This window comes from Ranitomeya imitator, chromosome 7 (assembly GCF_032444005.1).
Source record: "Ranitomeya imitator isolate aRanImi1 chromosome 7, aRanImi1.pri, whole genome shotgun sequence".
Lineage (NCBI taxonomy): Eukaryota > Metazoa > Chordata > Amphibia > Anura > Dendrobatidae > Ranitomeya > Ranitomeya imitator.
This window is the reverse complement of record NC_091288.1, coordinates 5,250,753-5,273,939: the sequence shown is the minus strand read 5'-3', so window position 1 is coordinate 5,273,939 and position 23,187 is coordinate 5,250,753. Positions and strand designations below refer to the sequence as shown.

At 57.3% G+C, this 23,187-nt stretch overlaps 2 protein-coding genes across 6 annotated transcripts in view; both read left to right on the top strand.

Annotated features, from left to right (window-relative positions):
* Positions 1–10,429, top strand: part of KALRN (kalirin RhoGEF kinase) — a 424,214-nt gene extending 413,785 nt beyond the window's left edge. For all 5 annotated transcript variants that reach the window (XM_069732606.1, XM_069732607.1, XM_069732608.1 and 2 more), the window contains 2 exons: positions 8,114–8,252; positions 9,884–10,429. In XM_069732606.1, the coding sequence (XP_069588707.1) occupies positions 8,114–8,252; positions 9,884–10,429 (685 nt within the window). The remainder of the gene's footprint in view (positions 1–8,113; positions 8,253–9,883) is intronic.
* A 4,634-nt stretch (positions 10,430–15,063) lies between these two features.
* UMPS (uridine monophosphate synthetase) lies at positions 15,064–22,850 on the top strand. Its single transcript, XM_069732595.1, has 6 exons — positions 15,064–15,279; positions 19,430–19,583; positions 19,671–20,318; positions 20,394–20,569; positions 21,274–21,388; positions 21,584–22,850. The coding sequence occupies exons 1-6, from the start codon at positions 15,079–15,081 to the stop codon at positions 21,787–21,789; spliced, it is 1,500 nt and encodes a 499-aa protein (XP_069588696.1). The 5' UTR covers positions 15,064–15,078; the 3' UTR covers positions 21,790–22,850.
* The last annotated feature ends 337 nt before the right edge of the window (positions 22,851–23,187 follow it).

Genomic DNA, 23,187 nt, shown 5'->3' with positions numbered 1-23,187 from the left:
GAGCACAGGGTGGAGCTGCACTATATACAGGAGGCCTCTTGGTAATTGGTCAGGAACTGATTAGACAGATGCACCTGATTCCTATAAGAACCAGAGAGTTCAGGCGCCGGCCCCCTATACACATAGCCATGAGGCATGCAGAGAGCAGAGACACAGAACATGGAGCTGGCATTAAAGAGAAACCACATCATGGCCTGGAGCAGTGGGTAAGATTGTGTGAGAGATGTGAGGCCATGCTGTGATGCCAGCAGAGTTGTTACACCCCAGAGCACATGCAGTAGACAGAGCCTGAAGTTCTGCTTCTTGTCCTGACTGTGAGGGCGGGAGCGCAGCTGCGTGCACTACAGTGTCTTCCGTAGTAACAGCGTATCCGGTGTGGAATCTGCCAAACTCATCAGCATACCTTGAACCATCCGTGTATAACACCAGATCAGGATTTGTAAGTGGATTTTCGCTGACATTTGATGGAGTAGCTGTCTCTTCAGTCAGGAGTTGGGAACAGTCATGTTGGAGGTAATCCTCATCACTGCCATCCTTCTTGGGGACCGGCAGTAAAGTAGCAGGGTTGATTGTACGTAGTCAGGCAGAAGGAGTGAACACTGCAGCCGCAAAAGTCATTGTACAGTCAGATGTCTTGGCTGTTGGAGAGTCAGTATTGCCGCAATATCATGCGGGGCAAAAATGTGCGTCTCATGGCCAAGAATTATGTCTGCAGTCTTGTCAAGCAACGAGTGAGTGGTGGGAACTGCCCTCATGCAACTTGGTGATGCTCGGGCCACGGGGTCGAGGTGGGCCAAATAGTAGCCCACTGGCCGTTGCCTATTGCCATGCGACTGCATACCTCCCAACCGTCCCAGATCCAGCGGGACTGTCCTGATTTTGACAGTCAGCCCCGTGATCCCGGGCGGGACATTAGTTCTCCCACACTGGTTGGGAGGTGTGTGATACTCCCGGTCCGCTCCCTCAGTCCCTGAACCCGCAGAGCAGCACAACACATATCGGCTGCTTTGTGCGCACAGAACCTGTGATGCGGTCACAGGATGGGAGGAGTCAGTGGGTCACGTGATCGGGAGGAGTCAGGGGGTCACATGATCGGGAGGACCTCCGTGTACAGGGCTCTGCTGGTTGCCATGGCGCCGGACGAGGGTAAGTGTATGTGTGAGGTCAGGAGGTGTTTACAGTGTGGATGTAGCAGAGCCATGTGTGTACGAGGTGTATGGATTGGAGCAGCGTGTGAAAGGTGTATGGAGCACAGCCGCATGTGTACAAGGTATACGGAGCGGAGCAGCATGTTAAAGGTGTATGGAGCAGAGTCGTGTGTGTACGGAGCGGAGCCACGTGTGTACGAGGTGTACGGAGCGGAGCAGCGTGTGAAAGGTGTACGGAGCAGAGTCGTGTAAGAGGTGTACGGAGCGCAGCCGCATGTGTACAAGGTGTACGGAGCGGAGCAGCATGTTAAAGGTGTATGGAGCAGAGTCGTGTGTGTACGGAGCGGAGCCACGTGTGTACGAGGTGTACGGAGCGGAGCAGCGTGTGAAAGGTGTACGGAGCAGAGTCGTGTAAGAGGTGTACGGAGCGCAGCCGCATGTGTACAAGGTGTACGGAGCGGAGCAGCATGTTAAAGGTGTATGGAGCAGAGTCGTGTGTGTACGGAGCGGAGCCACGTGTGTACGAGGTGTACGGAGCGGAGCAGCGTGTGAAAGGTGTACGGAGCAGAGTCGTGTAAGAGGTGTACGGAGCGCAGCCGCATGTGTACAAGGTGTACGGAGCGGAGCAGCATGTTAAAGGTGTATGGAGCAGAGTCGTGTGTGTACGGAGCGGAGCCACGTGTGTACGAGGTGTACGGAGCGGAGCAGCGTGTGAAAGGTGTACGGAGCAGAGTCGTGTAAGAGGTGTACGGAGCGCAGCCGCATGTGTACAAGGTGTACGGAGCGGAGCAGCATGTTAAAGGTGTATGGAGCGGAGCCGTGTGTGTACAAGGTGTACGGAGCGGCGTCGTGTGTGTGTACGAGATGTATGGAGAGGAGCCGTGTGTGTGCAAGGTATAGGGAGTGGAGCAGCGTGTGCAATGTGTATGGAGTGGAGCCGGGTGTACGGAGTGGTGCCGTGTGTGTATGAGGTGTACCGAGCGGAGCCGTGTGTGTACGAGGTGTATGGAGCGCAGCCGCGTGTGTACGAGGTGTATGGAGCGGAGTCGTGTGTGTACGAGGTGTACCGAGCGGAGCCGTGTGTGTACGAGGTGTATGGAGCGCAGCCGCGTGTGTACGAGGTGTATGGAGCGGAGTCGTGTGTGTATGAGGTGTACCGAGCGGAGCCGTGTGTGTACGAGGTGTATGGAGCGCAGCCGCGTGTGTACGAGGTGTATGGAGCGCAGCCGCGTGTGTACGAGGTGTATGGAGCGGAGTCGTGTGTGTACGAGGTGCATGGAGCGGAGTCGTGTGTGTATGAGGTGTACCGAGCGGAGTCGTGTGTGTACGAGGTGTATGGAGCGCAGCCGCGTGTGTACGAGGTGTATGGAGCGGAGTCGTGTGTGTATGAGGTGTACCGAGCGGAGCCGTGTGTGTACGAGGTGTATGGAGCGCAGCCGCGTGTGTACGAGGTGTATGGAGCGCAGCCGCGTGTGTACGAGGTGTATGGAGCGGAGTCGTGTGTGTATGAGGTGTACCGAGCGGAGCCGTGTGTGTACGAGGTGTATGGAGCGCAGCCGCGTGTGTACGAGGTGTATGGAGCGGAGTAGTGTGTGTACGAGGTGCATGGAGCGGAGTCGTGTGTGTACGAGGTGCACGGAGCAGACACTGGCTGAGTCGGATTGGAGCAGATATTGCTCCTCGCTCTGACACTGACTGGCACAGGAGACACGGGAGGTCTTTATCAGTGGCATATCACAGCTGCAGCGACGTGAGCAGTCAGCGGCGCAGCTGGATGACATCATTTAGCGCCGTGAAAGTAGAAGCTCTCGGCTGCTGCGAGGGGGCGCAGTGAAAGGTGTGTGTAGTGATGGAGAAGGCAATCATGGGCGTGGGGGTAACCATGTGTGGCCGTTGTACTGTACGCAGCATCATGTGGGGCCATTATACAGTATGGAGCATAATGTGGCCATTATTCAGTATGCATCATAGAAAAATTAGTTGGCGCACTACAATGATATCAAATATATATATTGGGGGTGCAAAACAATGGCTAATACGCAGAGCAGATAATAAACAAGAAAAGGAAAGCCACTATAATGTATGCACACCACCAAAAGTTATAATAAGTCAAACAAGCTTTATTGGTAACATATAAAAACAATTAAAACCATACATACAAAACTCCCTCCATATACGTGTGCCCAACACTGCCCAATACACAATACTTCCATATAGTAGTGGAGAACATGCATCAAATATGGCAGATGATCAAATAGTATACACATATAAATAATTACTGGCAAAAGCCGCCCTGTCGATAGCAAAACCCTGTCAGGCTGCAGCTTACCCACAGCAAATAGTCCTCCTGGTATGTAATAAGTAGGGCACAAGCAAATACGGCCAAATAATTACCCCAAATAGGAAGAAGGAGCACGGCTGTCACCAGTCCTGAGCATAAGAGGGGAACATGCTGCGGCAGCTAGAAGGTGATCCAGACAGAAGGCTCACAGAATATAGAGACGATATAGCAAGAACTGGGCAGCCAGCAAGTGAAGGGCAATGGAGGGAGAGCCATATTTGATGCATGTTCTCCACTACTATATGGAAGTATTGGGCAGTGTTGGGCACACGTATATGGAGGGAGTTTTGTATGTATGGTTTTAATTGTTTTTATATGTTACCAATAAAGCTTGTTTGACTTATAACTTTTGGTGGAGTGCATACATTATAGTGCCATTATACAGTATGGAGCATCATGTGGGCCCATTATACAGTAAGGAGCATAATATGTGGCCATTATACAGTATGGAGCACTGTGTGGCCATTATACAGTATGTGCAGCATCATGTGTGGCCATTATACAGTACAAAGCATCATGTGGGGCTATTATACAGTATGGAGCACAATGTGGCCATTATACAGTATGGAGCATCATGTGTGAACATTATACAATATGGAGCATCATGTGCGGCCATTATACAGTATGGAGCATCACGTGGGGCCAGTACACTGTACGCAGCATCATTTGTGGCCATTATACAGTATGGAGCATCATGTGTGGCCATTATACAGTATGCAGCATCATGTGAGCCCATTATACTGTATGGAGCATCACGTGGGGCCAGTACACTACGCATCATCGTTTGGGGCCATTATACAGTATGGAGCATCATGTGTGGCCATTATACAGTATGCAACATCATGTGGGCCCATTATACTGTATGGAGCATCACGTGGGGCCAGTACACTGTACGCAGCATCATTTGGAGCCATTATACAGTATGGAGTGTCATGTGTGGCCATTATACAGTATGGAGCATCACGTGGGGCCAGTACACTGTATGCAGCATCATTTGGGGCCATTATACAGTATGTAGTGTCATGTGTGGCTATTATACAGTATGGAGCATCACGTGGGGCCAGTACACTGTATGCAGCATCATTTGGGGCCATTATACAGTATGGAGCGTCATGTGTGGCCATTATACAGTATGGGGCATCATGTGGGGCCAGTACACTGTATGCAGCATCATTTGGGGCCATTATACAGTATGGAGCATCCTGTGGGGCCATTATACAGTATGGAGCATCACGTTGGGCCAGTACACTGTATGCAGCATCATTTGTTATTATTATTATACATTTTTATAGCGCCATTTATTCCATGGCGCTTTACATGTGAATACGGGGCAAATATAGACAAATACATTAAACATGAGCAGATAACAAGGCACACGAGTACATAAGGAGGGAGGACCCTGCCCGCGAGGGCTCACAGTCTGCAGGGGGTGGGTGAGGATACACTAGGAGAGGGAAGAGCTGGCTGTGCGGCTGTTCAGTAGGTTGAGGATCACTGCATGCTGTAGGCTTGTCGGAAGAGATGTGTCTACAGGTTCTTTTTGAAGGTTTCTATGGTAGGCGCAAGTCTGATGTGTTGGGGTAGAGAGTTCCAGAGTATGGGGGAAGCACGGGAGAATTCTTGGATGCGGTTATGGGAAGAAGAGATGAGAGGGGAGTAGAGAAGGAGGTCTTGGGAGGATTGGAGGTTGCGTGTAGGTAGGTACCGAGAGACCATGTCACAGATGTATGGAGGAGACAGGTTGTGGATGGCTTTGTATGTCAGTGTGAGGGTTTTGAACTGGAGTCTCTGGGCGATAGGAAGCCAGTGAAGGGCTTGACACAGGGGAGAGGCTGGGGAATAGCGGGGGGACAGGTGGATTAGTCGGGCAGCACAGTGTAGGATGGATTGGAGTGGTGCCAGAGTGCTAGAGGGGAGTCCAGAGAGTAGGAGATTGCAGTAGTCGAGGCGGGAGATGATAAGGGCATGCACTAGCGTTTTTGCAGTGTTGCGGTCAAGGAAAGCACGGATCCGGGAAATATTTTTGAGTTTGAGACGACAGGAGGAGGCAAGGGCTTGGATATGTGGCCTAAAAGAGAGGGCAGAGTCGAGGATCACCCCGAGGCACCGGGCATGTGGGACTGGGGATAGTGAGCAGACATTGATGGATAGGTCTGGTGGAGGGGTAGAGTGAGATGGGGGAAAGATGATGAATTCTGTTTTGTCCATGTTCAGTTGTAGAAAGCGAGCAGAAAAGAAGGCTGAAATGGCAGACAGACAGTGCGGGATTTTGGTAAGCAAGGAGGAGAGGTCAGGTCCGGAGAGGTAGATCTGCGTGTCATCAGCGTAGAGATGGTACTGCAAACCGTGGGATTCTATGAGCTGTCCCAGGCCAAAAGTGTAGATGGAGAAGAGTAGGGGTCCTAGAACAGAGCCTTGAGGAACACCGACTGACAAGGGGCGAAGTGAGGAGGTAGTGTGGTGGAGGGAGACACTGAATGTTCGGTCTGTCAGATATGACGAGATCCAGGAAAGGGCCAAGTCTGTGATGCCAAGGGATGAGAGGATTTGTAGCAAAAGGGAGTGGTCTACAGTGTCAAAGGCAGAAGACAGGTCCAGGAGAAGGAGGACAGAGTAGTGTCGCTTGCTCCTGGCAGTTAGTAGGTCATTGGTGACTTTAGTTAGGGCAGTTTCAGTTGAGTGATGGGAACGACGATTTGGGGCTATTATACAGTATGGAGCATCATGTGGGGCCATTATACAGTATGGCGCATCATGTGTGGCTATTATACAGTATGGAGCACTGTGTGGCCATTTTGTTTTTTTTTATATAATTATTGTTTACGAAACATTGAGATCAGAAGTGCTAAATGGGTGTGGTTGGGGCCTGACTAGTTGTGAAATGGGTGTGGTCAGAGGTGTGGCTTAAAATTTGCCGCTTCGTGTGCCGCCTACTTTGTCCCTCTTTCCCTTCCTCAAAAGTTGGGAGGTATGCGACTGTGTGAGGACCCCTGCTGCGTGTCCTTCATTCTCAGACACATACAAATGGAATGGTCGAGTATAGTCCGGGATGCTCAAGGCAGGGGCGGAGACAATAAGCCGCTTTAATTCAGAGAAGGCACGATAAAGGCTTTCCATACAAACCGGTGATCTTTCCTTATAGTTCATTATACCGTCTTTCAGGGCATTGTAGAGAGGTTGCATTATGCGGGATGCGTCCGGTATCCACTGACGACAATAAGTACATAGTCCAAGAAAACGCTGGAGTTCAGGCTCATCTTTCGGAAAAGGAAGGGAGCTGACGGCTATGATTCTTTCTTTTGTGAGGTGTCTGGCACCCTGAAGGAGACAGTGACCCAAAAATGTCACTTGACCAAAGCAGAACTGAAGTTTCGAGGCCGAAACCCGACAGTTCAGATCTGCCAGATACTTGAGGAGGCTAACAGTGGCAGCAATGGCTTCCCGCTCTGTCCGTGCACACAACAAAAGATCAGCCACATACTGAAGCAGCGTGACATAGGGGTGATCTAACTGCCAGGGTAAAAGACACTCGCCCATATTTTTTGCAAACTGATTGGGACTATTTTGGGCCCCTTGTGGCATAACTGTCCAGGTCAATTGTCGTCCCTGATAAGTGAATGCAAACAGAAACTGGCAATCTGGGTGTAATGGAATGCTGAAGAAGGCATTGGCGAGGTCGATGACTGTGAACCAAGCAGCATCCTGAGGTATCTGGGACAAAAGAGTATTAGGCACCACCGGAGTTTCCAGAACAGTAGCTGCATTAACTGCCCGTAGATCTTGTACCAGGGTGTTGGCCGGGTGGGGTCTTTTTCTTAATGGGAAACAAGGGCGTGTTCAGGTCACTCCAGATCCTCCCTCAACAGGAGCTCCCCCTAGTGGTGGCTGCAGACAGGATCTTATCATGCATCTCTGTATACAGGGAGCTCCCCCTAGTGGTGGCTGCAGACAGGATCTTATCATGTATCTCTGTATACAGGGAGCTCCCCCTAGTGGTGACTGCAGACAGGATCTTATCATGTATCTCTGTATACAGGGAGCTCCCCCTAGTGGAGGCTGCAGACAGGATCTTATCATGTATCTCTGTATACAGGGAGCTCCCCCTAGTGGAGGCTGCAGACAGGATCTTATCATGTATCTCTCTATACAGGGAGCTCCCCCTAGTGGTGACTGCAGACAGGATCTTATCATGTATCTCTGTATACAGGGAGCTCCCCCTAGTGGTGACTGCAGACAGGATCTTATCATGTATCTCTGTATACAGGGAGCCCCCCTAGTGGTGAATGCAGACAGATTTGTCAAGCAGGGCAGCAGTTCAAGTGTATGAAGAGACAAGAGGCTTTTACACCTCAACTTCAACAGACCATGAATTTTAGCTAGTGACATTAATCTTCCTGTGCTCTAATAAAACAGAGCTGCAGTGTAAAGCATGGGGAAGTGGCATTGATTAAGATGTCAATAAACAGGGAGCTGAGCTATATCCTTCAGACTACTTTTGTAGGGTTGTGTTTTTTTTTCTGTGTCTTCTTTGGCTGCGCTGCTTCATCATTTTGCTCTTGTGGAGGGGCAGTGGGGTTTCGGGGGATCAGGGAAGCTTTGTCTTTACGACTTTTGCCTCCTTCAGGATGGAAGACGGGAGGCTGCTGGATTACCTCATGAACCATGACGAGTTAATGGAGGAGAAGGTGGCTTTTTATATCCGGGACATCATGAGTGCCCTCCAGTATCTGCACAGCTGCCGTGTCGCCCATTTAGATCTGAAGGTGAGAAATTAGGGCCAGGTCACCCCGCACCCCTGAGCCATCATCCCACTGGAGCGGAGAATCCCCTGCTCTATCTGCCTAAGCTCCTCACACCCACCACCCCATCTGCCCGCTCCTGAGCTCCTCACACCCACCACTCCGTCTCTCTGCTCCTGAATTCCTCACTCCCACCACCCCATCTTCCCAACTCCTGAGCTCCTCACTACCACCACCCCATGTGCCCGCTCCGGAGCTCCTTACCCCCACCACCCCGTCTCTCTGCTCCTGAATTCCTCACCCCCACCACCCCGTCTTCACCCTCTCCACCCCATCATCCCGCTCCTGAGCTCCTCCCCCTCAATACCCCGTCTTCCCAACTCCTGAGCTCCTCACCTCCACCACCCCATCTGCTCGCTCCTGAGCTCCTCACCACCACCTCATCTGCCTGCTCTTGAGCTCCTTACCCCCACCACTGTCTCTCCGCTCCTGAATTCCTCACTCCCACCACCCCATCTTCCCAACTCCTAAGCTCCTCACTCCCACCACCCCATATGCCCGCTCCTGAGCTCTTCACCCCAGCACCCTGTCTCTCTGCTCCTGAATTCCTCACCCCGTCTTCCCAACTCCTGAGCTCCTCACCCCCACCACCCGATCTGCCCGCTCCTGAGCTCCTCACCCCCACCACCCCATCTGCCTGCTCCTGAGCTCCTCACCCCCACCACCCCATCTGCCCGCTCCTGAGTTCCTCACCCCCACCACCCCATCTGCCCGCTCCTCACCCTCAATACCCCGTCTTCCCAACTCATGAGCTCCTCACTCCCACCACCCCATCTGCCTGCTCCTGAGCTCCTCACCCCCACCACCCCGTCTTCCCGCTCCTGAATTCCTCACTCCCACCACCCCATCTTCCCAACTCCTAAGCTCCTCACTCCCACCACCCCATATGCCCGCTCCTGAGCTCTTCACCCCAGCACCCTCTCTCTGCTCCTGAATTCCTCACCCCGTCTTCCCAACTCCTGAGCTCCTCACCCCCACCACCCGATCTGCCCGCTCCTGAGCTCCTCACCCCCACCACCCCATCTGCCTGCTCCTGAGCTCCTCACCCCCACCACCCCGTCTTCCCGCTTCTGAGCTCCTCACCCCCACCACCCCATCTGCCTGCTCCTGAGCTCCTCACCCCCACCACCCCATCTTCCCGCTCCTCACCCTCAATACCCCGTCTTCCCAACTCATGAGCTCCTCACTCCCACCACCCCATCTGCTCGCTCCTGACCTCTTCAGCCCCACTACCCCGTCTTCCCGCTCCTGAGCTCTAAACCCTAACCATTCCGTCTTCCCAACTCCTGAGCTCCTAATCCCACTACCCCATCTGCCTGCTCCTGAGCTCCTCACCCCCACCACCCCATCTGCCAGCTCCTGTGCTCCTCAGCCCCACCCCCGTCTTCTTAACTCCTGAGCTCCTCACCCCTGCCTTCCTACTCCTGAGCTGTTCATCCCCACCACCCCATCTTCCCCGCTCCTGAGTTCCTCACCCCCACCATCCCGTCTCTTTGCTCCTAAGCTTCTACCAGTTTCCCCTCCCCCCATATTCCTCTCCACCCTCTCTCTCTCCCAATTCTAGATGATTTATTATATTGATTGTTTATCCACAGCCGGAGAATCTGATGATCGACCTCCGGATTCCGTTGCCGCGGGTGAAGATCATTGATCTGGAGGACGCAATGCCAATCACTGGACATTATTACATCCACCAGCTGCTGGGGAATCCTGAATTTGCGGCACCAGAGATCATTAAAGGGACGCCAGTGTCGCTGGCCACGGACATCTGGAGTCTGGGGGTGCTGTCATACGTGGCTCTGAGCGGTGTCTCCCCGTTCCTGGACGAGAGCAGTGAGGAAACGTGTGTGAACATCTGCCGCGTGGATTACTCCTTCCCGCTGGAGTATTTCGCTTGCGTCAGTCAGGCGGCTCAGGACTTTGTCAGGGCAACGCTGCAGGAGGATGCGCGCTGGAGGCCCACGGTGGCCACGTGTCTCCTCCATCCGTGGCTTCAGCCCTATTATAGTAATTATTCCAAGGTTTCCCTGGACACAACCCGCCTGGCGACCTTCATAGAAAGACGCAAACATCAGAACGACGCCCGTCCGCTGCCCAATACCAAGAGCTTCATCATCAGCCGCAGCACGACTGTCACATGATGGACGTAGCTCCGCATTCACTGCCCGTTAACTGATGGAGGCTGCGCTGCCTCAGTAAACTCCAGGGATGGGGGCCGTGCCCTCGCCGCTGGGGGCCGGGGGAATTACTCTCTATGATTAGGACTGGGCTGGTGCTGTCTGATGAGGAGTTTAACCCTTTGTGCTGCTATGGTCATGTGACGTGGGTGGTCCTCGGACACTGGATCCTGGGTGGTCCTCGGACACTGGATCCCGGGTGGTCCTCAGACACTGGGTCCCAATTGCCACTGTATATAATGTCCGTAAATATCCCCCGTCCATAACTGAGATCGAAGGCTTCACTGTGCTATCACTGCGCCGTCTTATCTGCAGACATATTTATTTCTAGGTAACTTTGTGAGTCTGGGGTTAAGGGCCCAGTGTGAATCAGACCACGACCGGAGGAGCCTTAGATCCCACTGCAACAGGGGGAGACGCCATCACTGAAGGTCGTCTGCCCAATCTCTGATCTGAATGGGAAATAGTGAAGGGTTAATGTTATCTGCAACAACGCTGTCAAAATAGAGGGATGGTCGTATCCTCCAATGATGATGATGGTGGTGCTCTCGTCAGGACTCTCATCAGGGAGCGATGGAGGGCGCGCGCGCTGCTCACCCACAACACTCCATCATTCCATGATTACTCTCAGCAGGACGCTGGGTGGTTGCTATGGATACGGGTTTCGGTCCTCTGTCTCACTGTGATGTTTCGTCTGCTGCGTTGCAGCCATGGTGCTTCTATAATGGTGCAGTGACCGCCTGTGACATTCAGCAACCAATCTCAGCGCAGCTTTCAAATGACAAGATCGATGTACGAAATAAACGCTGCACATGGATTGGCTGCTGCAGGTGGCACCGGCGTCCATTACACAAGATGAATACCTGAGGCCAACAGTCGTCACAAGACGGTAACACTGCAATAAGCACACCCCTAATGTCACACACCGAGGCCTGCGACGGGCAGAGGCGCACACCGTGGCCCTCGTCTATCAGAGGCGTACACCGAGGCCCTCGTCTATCAGAGGCGCACACCACCGAGGCCCTCGTCTATCAGAGGCACACACCGAGGCCCTCGTCTATCAGAGGCGCACACCACCGAGGCCCTCGTCTATCAGAGGCACACACCGAGGCCCTCGTCTATCAGAGGCGCACACCACCGAGGCCCTCGTCTATCAGAGGCACACACCGAGGCCCTCGTCTATCAGAGGCGTACACCACCGAGGCCCTCGTCTATCAGAGGTCCACACAGTCACCTGCATCGGGCAGAGGCGCACATCGAGGCCCTCGTCTATCAGAGGCGTACACCGAGGCCCTCGTCTATCAGAGGTCCACACAGTCACCTGCATCGGGCAGAGGCGCACACCGAGGCCCTCGTTTATCAGAGGCGCACACCAAGGCCCTCGTCTATCAGAGGCGCACACCGATGCCCTCATCTATCAGAGGCGCACACCGTCTCCTGCGTCGGGCAGAGGCGCACACCGAGGCCTTCGTCTATCAGAGGCGCACACCGAGGCCCTCGTCTATCAGAGGCGCACACCGAGGCCCTCATCTATCAGAGGCGCACACCGTCACCTGCATCTGGCAGAGTCACACACAGGCGTACACCGAGGCCCTCGTCTATCAGGTCCACACAGTCACCTGCATCGGGCAGAGGCGCACATCGAGGCCCTCGTCTATCAGAGGCGCACATCGAGGCCCTCGTCTATCAGAGGCGCACACCGAGGCCCTCGTCTATCAGAGGCGCACACCGAGGCCCTCGTTTATCAGAGGCGCACACCAAGGCCCTCGTCTATCAGAGGCGCACACCGATGCCCTCGTCTATCAGAGGCGCACAACGTCTCCTGCGTCTGGCAGAGTCACACACCGAGGCCCTCGTCTATCAGAGGCGCACACCGAGGCCCTCATCTATCAGAGGCGCACACCGTCACCTGCATCTGGCAGAGTCACACACCGAGGCCTGCGGCGGGCAGAGGCGCACACGGAGGCCCTCGTCTATCATAGGCGCACACAGTCACCTACGTCTGGCAGAGTCACACACCGAGGCCTGCGGGAGGTAGAGGTGCACACTGAGGCCCTCGTCTATCAGAGGCGCACACCGTCACCTGCGTCTGGCAGAGGCGGACATTGACACCTCTATCATGGAGCTGCCACAATGTAAAAACAGACAGTGCTGGGAAGGGCCTGTACACACCGTCGGAGGGGTCCGTGCTTGTGGGCAGGGGGTGTGCCTTGTGCTCCTGAGGGGCGTGTCCTGTGCTCCTGGGGGGGTGTCTTGCAGGTGATCACCTCTCTGTAAAGCCAATTTCACTTAGAAGCCAATTTTATTAAACTACATGAGTCATTCGAAGCTGCAATTGGCGCCATTCCCTTCCCAGAATGCTTTGCTTTACAGCAGAATACTAAATGATTACAGACTAGTAACCCCCGAGGTGCTGGGAGGGCGGACACGTGCGGGATGTTCTAAGGCACCGTATCTTGCTGTTAATATTTACTTTGTACAGTGTGAAATAAAGAGTTTATCCGTCACTTAGCCGCCATATTGGCTGTACAGGTCGCGCCATCACTCACACACTGCGCCACAAACTGCACGACCACATTACAGGACGCGGGAAAATAATCGCAGAGCAGAATACGGGACGCGGAGCGCAGACTGGTTACTGCGCAAAGAAACAGCGAAACTCACCCGCGGCCCAAGACCGGAAGCCGAAGGAGCCGAGAACGAAGATCTGACCGAAATCCCATCAAGAAGCGTTAAAGTTACCGACCAACCGCTGAAAAATAGTGAATGTTATAAAACCAACTGTCACGATATTGTATGAAATATCATATAAGTTTAGTTTCTCTTGTTAGCCCAGGCTGTGGGCTAACCCCCCACCCCCCCCCACCCTCCCTTTCACTCAGGCAAGAGCTTGTCTTGTCAATGCATGTGGGGTAGTTTTATTGAAGAAAGGTATTTACGACTGGCATGGCTGCAGTGGAAAGTTGTACTAGCTAAAACCGGTCTGATTCCCTTCTGTAAATGCAAGAAGTCCTTTGTTCCATTATTGTATGATATCGGGCCAATGACTTGGGCTAGGAAAATAAGGAATACATATTGTTAAAGTCCATCGGCAGATCTATCCGCCACTCTAAACATGAGCTTCTAACTCCATCAGGTAAAAAAGTAGGGATTTCTCTGTAATGATGCATCACAAATAGGACATATTTGATCTCATTAGAATGCCAATGTTAATACGGGATGAATGCTGGGTTTGTTATGACTGACATGTTCTGTAGCGGAGTTACAGGCATTAGACAAATTTAGGTTAAATTTAGTTAAACTGAAGAGATAGGAGGGTCTGGAAAAACCAGCCCTTTTTATGATGTCATCAGGCTGAGCTATAAATCTGCCAGGCACCCCAGCCTGCTGTCTGTCTGTCTGCTGGAGCCTATGTGAGTCTGACTTGAAGAGCTGTTCTTAACCAGAGTCCTAATGCACTGGGACATATGGAACTAGCCTAGTTGCCTGCAATGCTCTGAACACATGTAAGTGTTATTTCTCATTTAACCCCTGTTATTTTATAATTATCTTGTACATATTTTCAATTTTCAAAGTCGAGGGGTTCAAGAGAGGCCTGGATGTCTTCCTGGAGCAGAACAATATTGTATCATACAATTATTAGGTTCTGTAGAAGGACGTAGATCTGGGTATTTATTATGATGGAATATAGGCTGAACTGGATGGACAAATGTCTTTTTTCGGCCTTACTAACTATGTTACTATGTTACTAATTGCCTCATATTGTAACATCTTTATATAACTTTATAAACACTGCCTGAAACCTCTGATGGGGTATATTATTTAATACTAGATTCGTTCTTCCTGTTCTAAAACGTACCCTAAGTCTTCTGAAGGGAATTACGCTACTGTTTTGGGTTAGCTTCGGACCCGTTTAATCGAAGCTGGTGGCAGCATACGGTTGTACTGGGTAGTTGGGAGTCGTTGTAGCGACTGCGGCGTTGCTAATTATTGTTCCTGCCTGAGTGGGAGTAATTTACCGCTTCGCTGCAGCGTGCCCAATAGCCAGTACATAGCAGGCAGCCTTTCTGGTGACTAATTACCCAGGGTGCAGTACCTAATCTGACCTGAGAGTAAGGGGGGCGCCAGAGAGCTGCAAGTTCTAAGTGGAACTGTAAGCGGGATATACATAAATCCCTGCAGTTCGTGTTATATTGCAGAGCAGTGGGATACCTAGAATAAGCCCCTGCTGTAAACTAAGAGGTCAATAGCCTTGTGTGTGTTTTCATCACCTTGTGGAGTGGAGGGATAACTAAGATAAGCCCCCCTGCACATGTGATAGCCGTCTGTTGGCCTAAAGTCACCCCGATCCGTGACGGTCACGGTGTGAATCGTGACACCAACTCCAAACATTGTCCTCTCCTATCCAGTCACCTCCAGAGCTGCAGTCACTATTCTGCTGTTATGCCCTGTCTTATCCTCCAATCACCTCCAGAGCTGCAGTCACTATTCTGCTGTTACATCGTGTCTTATCCTCCAGTCACCTCCACAGCTGCAGTCACTATTCTGACCTTTAGGTGGCGCTGTTGACGTTTGTCTCCATTATATAATAATAAAGTCTGATTTGTCGCCGGATGTTGTTCTTTGTCGCCCTCTGGTGTTTTGGCGCCAGAGGCCGGAAGTTCCGCACACGTGGTGAGATGGAGCTGTTGGCTGCGGAGCTGCACCGGGTCCAGGCGCTGAAGTTCGGTCACTTTACCCTGAAGAGTGGGGTCCTGTCCCCCGTGTACTTTGACCTGAGGGTGATCGTGTCCCACCCGTCGCTGCTCAACCAGGTGCGGTCAGTGAATGGAGGCGGCAGAATGGTCTGTAGCGGAGTGCGGAGCCCCCATCATACAAAGAGGTCTCCTCGTTTGTGTCCCTGCAATTACCGCGCAACACCCCCCCCCTCCCCCGCGTCCCCTCCTCCCGCGTCCCCCCCCCCCCGTGTCCCCCCCTCCGCCTCGCCGCCCTCTGACGTGCCGCCCCCTGTCCGCCTCGCCGCCCTCTGACGTGCCGCCCCCTGTCCGCCTCGCCGCCCTTTGACGTGCTGTCCGCTTCGCCGCCCTCTGACGTGCCGCCCCCTGTCCGCTTCGCCGCCCTCTGACGTGCCGCCCCCTGTCCGCCTCGCCGCCCTCTGACGTGCCGCCCCCTGTCCGCCTCGCCGCCCTTTGACGTGCTGTCCGCTTCGCCGCCCTCTGACGTGCTGTCCGCTTCGCCGCCCTCTGACGTGCTGTCCGCTTCGCCGCCCTCTGACGTGCTGTCCGCTTCGCCGCCCTCTGACGTGCCGCCCCCTGTCCGCTTCGCCGCCCTCTGACGTGCCGCCCCCTGTCCGCTTCGCCGCCCTCTGACGTGCCGCCCCCTGTCCGCTTCGCCGCCCTCTGACGTGCCGCCCCCTGTCCGCTTCGCCGCCCTCTGACGTGCCGCCCCCTGTCCGCTTCGCCGCCCTCTGACGTGCCGCCCCCTGTCCGCTTCGCCGCCCTCTGACGTGCCGCCCCCTGTCCGCTTCGCCGCCCTCTGACGTGCCGCCCCCTGTCCGCTTCGCCGCCCTCTGACGTGCCGCCCTCTGACGTGCCGCCCTCTGACGTGCCGCCCTCTGACGTGCCGCCCTCTGACGTGCCGCCCTCTGACGTGCCGCCCCCTGTCCGCTTCGCCGCCCTCTGACGTGCCGCCCCCTGTCCGCTTCGCCGCCCTTTGACGTGCCGCCCCCTCTCGGCTTCGCCGCCCTCTGACGTGCTGTCCGCTTCGCCGCCCTCTGACGTGCTGTCCGCTTCGCCGCCCTCTGACGTGCTGTCCGCTTCGCCGCCCTCTGACGTGCTGTCCGCTTCGCCGCCCTCTGACGTGCTGTCCGCTTCGCCGCCCTCTGACGTGCTGTCCGCTTCGCCGCCCTCTGACGTGCTGTCCGCTTCGCCGCCCTCTGACGTGCCGCCCCCTGTCCGCTTCGCCGCCCTCTGACGTGCCGCCCCCTGTCCGCTTCGCCGCCCTCTGACGTGCCGCCCCCTGTCCGCTTCGCCGCCCTCTGACGTGCCGCCCCCTGTCCGCTTCGCCGCCCTCTGACGTGCCGCCCCCTGTCCGCTTCGCCGCCCTCTGACGTGCCGCCCCCTGTCCGCTTCGCCGCCCTCTGACGTGCCGCCCCCTGTCCGCTTCGCCGCCCTCTGACGTGCCGCCCCCTGTCCGCTTCGCCGCCCTCTGACGTGCCGCCCTCTGACGTGCCGCCCTCTGACGTGCCGCCCTCTGACGTGCCGCCCTCTGACGTGCCGCCCTCTGACGTGCCGCCCCCTGTCCGCTTCGCCGCCCTCTGACGTGCCGCCCCCTGTCCGCTTCGCCGCCCTTTGACGTGCCGCCCCCTGTCCGCTTCGCAGCCCTCTGACGTGCCGCCCCCTGTCCGCTTCGCCGCCCTCTGACGTGCCGCCCCCTGTCCGCTTCGCCGCCCTCTGACGTGCCGCCCCCTGTCCGCTTCGCCGCCCTCTGACGTGCCGCCCCCTGTCCGCTTCGCCGCCCTCTGACGTGCCGCCCCCTCTCGGCTTCGCCGCCCTCTGACGTGCCGCCCCCTCTCGGCTTCGCCGCCCTCTGACGTGCCGCCCCCTCTCGGCTTCGCCGCCCTCTGACGTGCCGCCCCCTCTCGGCTTCGCCGCCCTCTGACGTGCCGCCCCCTCTCGGCTTCGCCGCCCTCTGACGTGCCGCCCCCTCTCGGCTTCGCCGCCCTCTGACGTGCCGCCCCCTCTCGGCTTCGCCGCCCTCTGACGTGCCGCCCCCTCTCGGCTTCGCCGCCCTCTGACGTGCCGCCCCCTCTCGGCTTCGCCGCCCTCTGACGTGCCGCCCCCTCTCGGCTTCGCCGCCCTCTGACGTGCCGCCCCCTCTCGGCTTCGCCGCCCTCTGACGTGCCGCCCCCTCTCGGCTTCGCCGCCCTCTGACGTGCCGCCCCCTCTCGGCTTCGCCGCCCTCTGACGTGCCGCCCCCTCTCGGCTTCGCCGCCCTCTGACGTGCCGCCCCCTCTCGGCTTCGCCGCCCTCTGACGTGCCGCCCCCTCTCGGCTTCGCCGCCCTCTGACGTGCCGCCCCCTGTCCGCTTCGCCGCCCTCTGACGTGCCGCCCCCTGTCCGCTTCGCCGCCCTCTGACGTGCCGCCCCCTGTCCGCTTCGCCGCCCTCTGACGTGCCGCCCCCTGTCCGCTTCGCCGCCCTCTGACGTGCCGCCCCCTGTCCGCTTCGCCGCCCTCTGACGTGCCGCCCCCTGTCCGCTTCGCCGCCCTCTGACGTGCCGCCCCCTGTCCGCTTCGCCGCCCTCTGACGTGCCGCCCCCTGTCCGCTTCGCCGCCCTCTGACGTGCCGCCCCCTGTCCGCTTCGCCGCCCTCTGACGTGCCGCCCTCTGACGTGCCGCCCTCTGACGTGCCGCCCTCTGACGTGCCGCCCTCTGACGTGCCGCCCTCTGACGTGCCGCCCTCTGACGTGCCGCCCTCTGACGTGCCGCCCTCTGACGTGCCGCCCTCTGACGTGCCGCCCTCTGACGTGCCGCCCTCTGACGTGCCGCCCTCTGACGTGCCGCCCTCTGACGTGCCGCCCTCTGACGTGCCGCCCTCTGACGTGCCGCCCTCTGACGTGCCGCCCTCTGACGTGCCGCCCTCTGACGTGCCGCCCTCTGACGTGCCGCCCTCTGACGTGCCGCCCTCTGACGTGCCGCCCTCTGACGTGCCGCCCTCTGACGTGCCGCCCTCTGACGTGCCGCCCTCTGACGTGCCGCCCTCTGACGTGCCGCCCTCTGACGTGCCGCCCTCTGACGTGCCGCCCTCTGACGTGCCGCCCTCTGACGTGCCGCCCTCTGTCCGCTTCGCCGCCCTCTGACGTGCCGCCCCCTCTCGGCTTCGCCGCCCTCTGACGTGCCGCCCCCTGTCCGCTTCGCCGCCCTCTGACGTGCCGCCCCCTCTCGGCTTCGCCGCCCTCTGACGTGCCGCCCCCTCTCGGCTTCGCCGCCCTCTGACGTGCCGCCCCCTCTCGGCTTCGCCGCCCTCTGACGTGCCGCCCCCTCTCGGCTTCGCCGCCCTCTGACGTGCCGCCCCCTCTCGGCTTCGCCGCCCTCTGACGTGCCGCCCCCTCTCGGCTTCGCCGCCCTCTGACGTGCCGCCCCCTCTCGGCTTCGCCGCCCTCTGACGTGCCGCCCCCTCTCGGCTTCGCCGCCCTCTGACGTGCCGCCCCCTCTCGGCTTCGCCGCCCTCTGACGTGCCGCCCCCTCTCGGCTTCGCCGCCCTCTGACGTGCCGCCCCCTCTCGGCTTCGCCGCCCTCTGACGTGCCGCCCCCTCTCGGCTTCGCCGCCCTCTGACGTGCCGCCCCCTCTCGGCTTCGCCGCCCTCTGACGTGCCGCCCCCTCTCGGCTTCGCCGCCCTCTGACGTGCCGCCCCCTCTCGGCTTCGCCGCCCTCTGACGTGCCGCCCCCTCTCGGCTTCGCCGCCCTCTGACGTGCCGCCCCCTCTCGGCTTCGCCGCCCTCTGACGTGCCGCCCCCTCTCGGCTTCGCCGCCCTCTGACGTGCCGCCCCCTCTCGGCTTCGCCGCCCTCTGACGTGCCGCCCCCTCTCGGCTTCGCCGCCCTCTGACGTGCCGCCCCCTCTCGGCTTCGCCGCCCCCTGACGTGCCGCCCCCTCTCGGCTTCGCCGCCCCCTGACGTGCCGCCCCCTCTCGGCTTCGCCGCCCCCTGACGTGCCGCCCCCTCTCGGCTTCGCCGCCCCCTCTCGGCTTTGCCGCCCCCTCTCGGCTTTGCCGCCCCCTCTCGGCTTTGCCGCCCCCTCTCGGCTTTGCCGCCCCCTCTCGGCTTTGCCGCCCCCTCTCGGCTTTGCCGCCCCCTCTCGGCTTTGCCGCCCCCTCTCGGCTTTGCCGCCCCCTCTCGGCTTTGCCGCCCCCTCTCGGCTTTGCCGCCCTCTGACGTGCCGCCCTCTCACGTGCCACTTTCCACAGGTCGCTGATCGCCTATATCAGACGGCGCAGGATGCCGCTGTGCGGTATGACTCGGTCTGTGGTGTGCCGTACACCGCGCTCCCTCTCGCCACCGTGATTTGCACCTCACACCTGATACCGATGCTGATCCGCAGGAAGGAGGCCAAAGATTACGGTGAGATTTTGCTATATCACGTGACCTCGCGGCTCTGCTTGCGTCACATGATGCAGGGTGAGCAGACATTTCATCCCTCTCTTGCAGGTACCAAGCGCCTGGTGGAGGGCGCCATCACCCCCGGGGAGACCTGCCTGATCATCGAGGATGTGGTGACGAGCGGCTCCAGCGTCCTGGAGACTGCGGAGGTGCTGAGGAGCGAGGGGCTGCTGGTGACAGACGCCATTGTGCTGGTGGACCGCGATCAGGGTGGGCGGGACAAGCTGGCGGCGAGCGGCATCAGGCTGCACTCCGTCTGCTCCCTGCCCCAGCTCATGGCCATCCTGCAGCGGCTGGGCATGGTGGACGCAGAGATGGTGGAAAACGTCCAGAGATTCATTGCTGAGAATAAGGTGACGGCTCCGGTGCGGGCCCCGAGCGTCGTCCTCAGCTACTCCTCCCGCGCCGCCCTCCCGGACACTCATCCCGTGGCCTCGCGGCTGCTGCACCTCATGGAGAAGAAGCAGAGTAACCTGTGTGTGTCGGCCGACGTGATGGACTCTGCCGAGCTTCTCCAGGTGGCCGCGGAGCTGGGTTCCTCCATCTGTATGCTGAAGACCCACGTTGACATTCTGAGCGACTTCACCCCCGACGTCTCCTCCCGCCTGCGGGCGATCGCTGATCAGCACGACTTCCTGATCTTCGAAGATCGTAAATTTGCAGATATTGGGAACACGGTGAAACATCAGTATGGAGGTAGCGTCTGTTCTTCTCCCTGCAGCCTCTCGCCTCCGGGGGGCACTGTGATTTGACTTTTGCTTTTTCCCCCAGGTGGCATTTTCAGAATCTCGTCTTGGGCCGATGTGGTGAATGTCCAGGCGGTGCCCGGTCCGGGGGTGATACAGGGCCTGCAGGAGGTGGGGGAAGCGCTGGGGAGAGGCTGCCTCGTGATTGCCGAGATGAGCTCCCAGGGGTCACTGGCCACCGGAGAATACACCAAGGCGGCTGTAAGTGGCAGGCAGCGGTGGGCGGTCGGGGTCTAGTGGTCAGTCCGATGGCAGCTCAGACACTGACCAGGTGATAGGAGTGACGGCTGTGGTGCTGTACGAGACTGGGGACTGATGAGGGTCCTGCGCCTGTGGGGAGGGTCTGGTGCCTGTGTTCTTGTGCTAGTGGGGTTGTCACGAGGTTCTGACGCCTGTGCGTTTTTTTTCCGGTGGGGTTCTGATGAGGGTCTGGTGACAGTGGGGGTTTGATGTCGGTCTAGCACGTGTCAGGGTTGTGGCGCCTGTGTGCGTTCTTGTGCTAGTGGAATTGTGATGAGGTTCTGATGCCGGTGGTGTTCTGACGAGGGTCTGGTGCTAGTGGGGGTCTAGCGCCTGTGCGTGTTCTGGTGGGTTTGGGATGAGGGTCTGATGCTAGTGGGGGTCTAGCGCCTGTGCGTGTTCTGGTGGGTTTGGGATGAGGGTCTGATGCTAGTGGGGGTCTAGCGCCTGTGCGTGTTCTGGTGGGTTTGGGATGAGGGTCTGGTGCTAGTGGGGGTCTAGCGCCTGTGCGTGGTGGGTTTGGGATGAGGGTCTGATGTCGGTCTGGCACCTGTCAGGGTTGTGACGAGGTTCTGGCGCCTGTATGTTCTTGTGCCGGTGGGGTTGTGATGAGGGTCTGGCTCTTATCGTCGGCTATATGACTTTTCTCTGACTTATCCCTGCAGGTGAAGATGGCGGAGCAGTGCCCCACGTTTGTGTTCGGTTTTATCTCTGGGGGTAAAGTGAGTGAGCGGCCGCACTTTCTCCACCTCACTCCGGGGGTCCAGATGCAGCCGGGAGGTAGGTGATATTATGGGGTTTAAGATGGCGATGTTCAGTGAGGGTGATGCTCAGCATGGGGCAGCCGGGACCCCCCTAGTCCATCAGATATGCTGTCTATAATGGGGTCCGTCACTAAACTTATGTCGCTGGGGGAGGATAGTGCCCCCCATCCCCACAGGTCGCTCGCTCATGACTTGGCTTTGCTCCTCACAGGAGATTCTCTGGGGCAGCAGTACCGGACCCCCCACGAGGTCATTGTGAACAGGGGCTCGGACATCATCATCGTGGGCCGCGGGATCTTGGCGTCCAGCAGGCGTGCAGCGGCTGCGGAGAATTACCGGCGGGCCGGCTGGGAGGCTTACATCACCAGGAGCCGCGGAGAGGAACCAGTCCTGCTGGAGACGCCGGACTCTGGATGACGTCGTCACCTCTACAACCTCCGTCCGGTCAGAGCCGCCGGCCTCCATACGTGATGGCGCCTTCCCGTCTGTTATTCCTCAATCCGCCGTGTAATGGAGTCTGCATTCACTGACAACAAGCCGAGATCTTGAAAACGAGACTAATCATTTACAGCCAAAAACTGAGCGACGCTGCAGAACTCTGCTCCTCGGCTGGAACTTTGTTGCAGTGTGTCAATCCAGATGTTCAGCTTCCTGGACGGGGACATGACACATTGTAACAAACCCTCAGCGGCAGAAGCGCTCGCTTAGGACAGATTTTCTGTGTCTGGATTTAAAGGGAACCTGTCACCTGAATTTGGCGGGACTGGTTTTGGGTCATATGGGCGGAGTTTTCGGGTGTTTGATTCACCCTTTCCTTACCCTCTGGCTGCATGCTGGCTGCAATATTGGATTGAAGTTCATTCTCTGTCCTCCATAGTACACGCCTGTACAAGGCAAGATTGCTTTGCGCAGGCGTGTACTATGGAGGACAGAGAATGAACTTCAATCCAATATTGCAGCCAGCATGCAGCCAGCGGGTAAGGAAAGGGTGAATCAAACACCCAAAAACTCCGCCCATATGACCCAAAACCAGTCCCGCCAAATTCAGGTGACAGAGTCCCTTTAAACTAGAATGTTTTTATTCCCTGAAAGAAAGCAGAGCTGTGGAGTTCAGAACAATCTGCAATACGAAGAGTGCGGCAGCTGCGTTTACATGGGACTGCAGGAGTGATGGCCGAGTGTGCTGGATAACGTCTGACACTCGGGTGTCAGTGTCTGGTCGCGCTCGGATATTATGGTCATGTCCTTCTTGTTACGTCTGACAGAAGGAAATGCTGCAGTGGCACGACCATAATATCTGAGCGCGACCATAATATCTGGGTACGACTCTCCTCGCTTACACCTGAGCAGCGGACGTCGTCCTGCTCGCCCATCACTAGACTGCGGCCATCGCCGGCTTTATGTCTGATGTTGCGTCTCCTGCCGCCGTTCAACTTCTATTGCTGGAGATGAGAATAAATGAGGCTGATCGTCTCCGTGATTGTGTCTGTGTGAGGATTTCTACCACTGCTGACCGATGTGGAGTTTGGTGCAATGTATCAGTTGTATCCATGAGCAGGACGAGGTCTCAGCAGAGATTGTGCAGTAAGAGCGCTGGGTGGCACTAGCCCTTTAAATACACAGTGGGGTAGACGCACTGAGCGGGTGTTGGGTGGGAGCAGCGGACGCAGCGAGTGATGTAATGTCAGTGCCGACTCCGGACCGGGCGTGGGCCACACTCACAAACTCCTCCCCAGAACTGCAGAGCGGCCGGGTGCACAGTCCAGGCTGTTCTTATGGTGCCAGCGCCTGACAGTAACTGCAGCCGCCATCTCT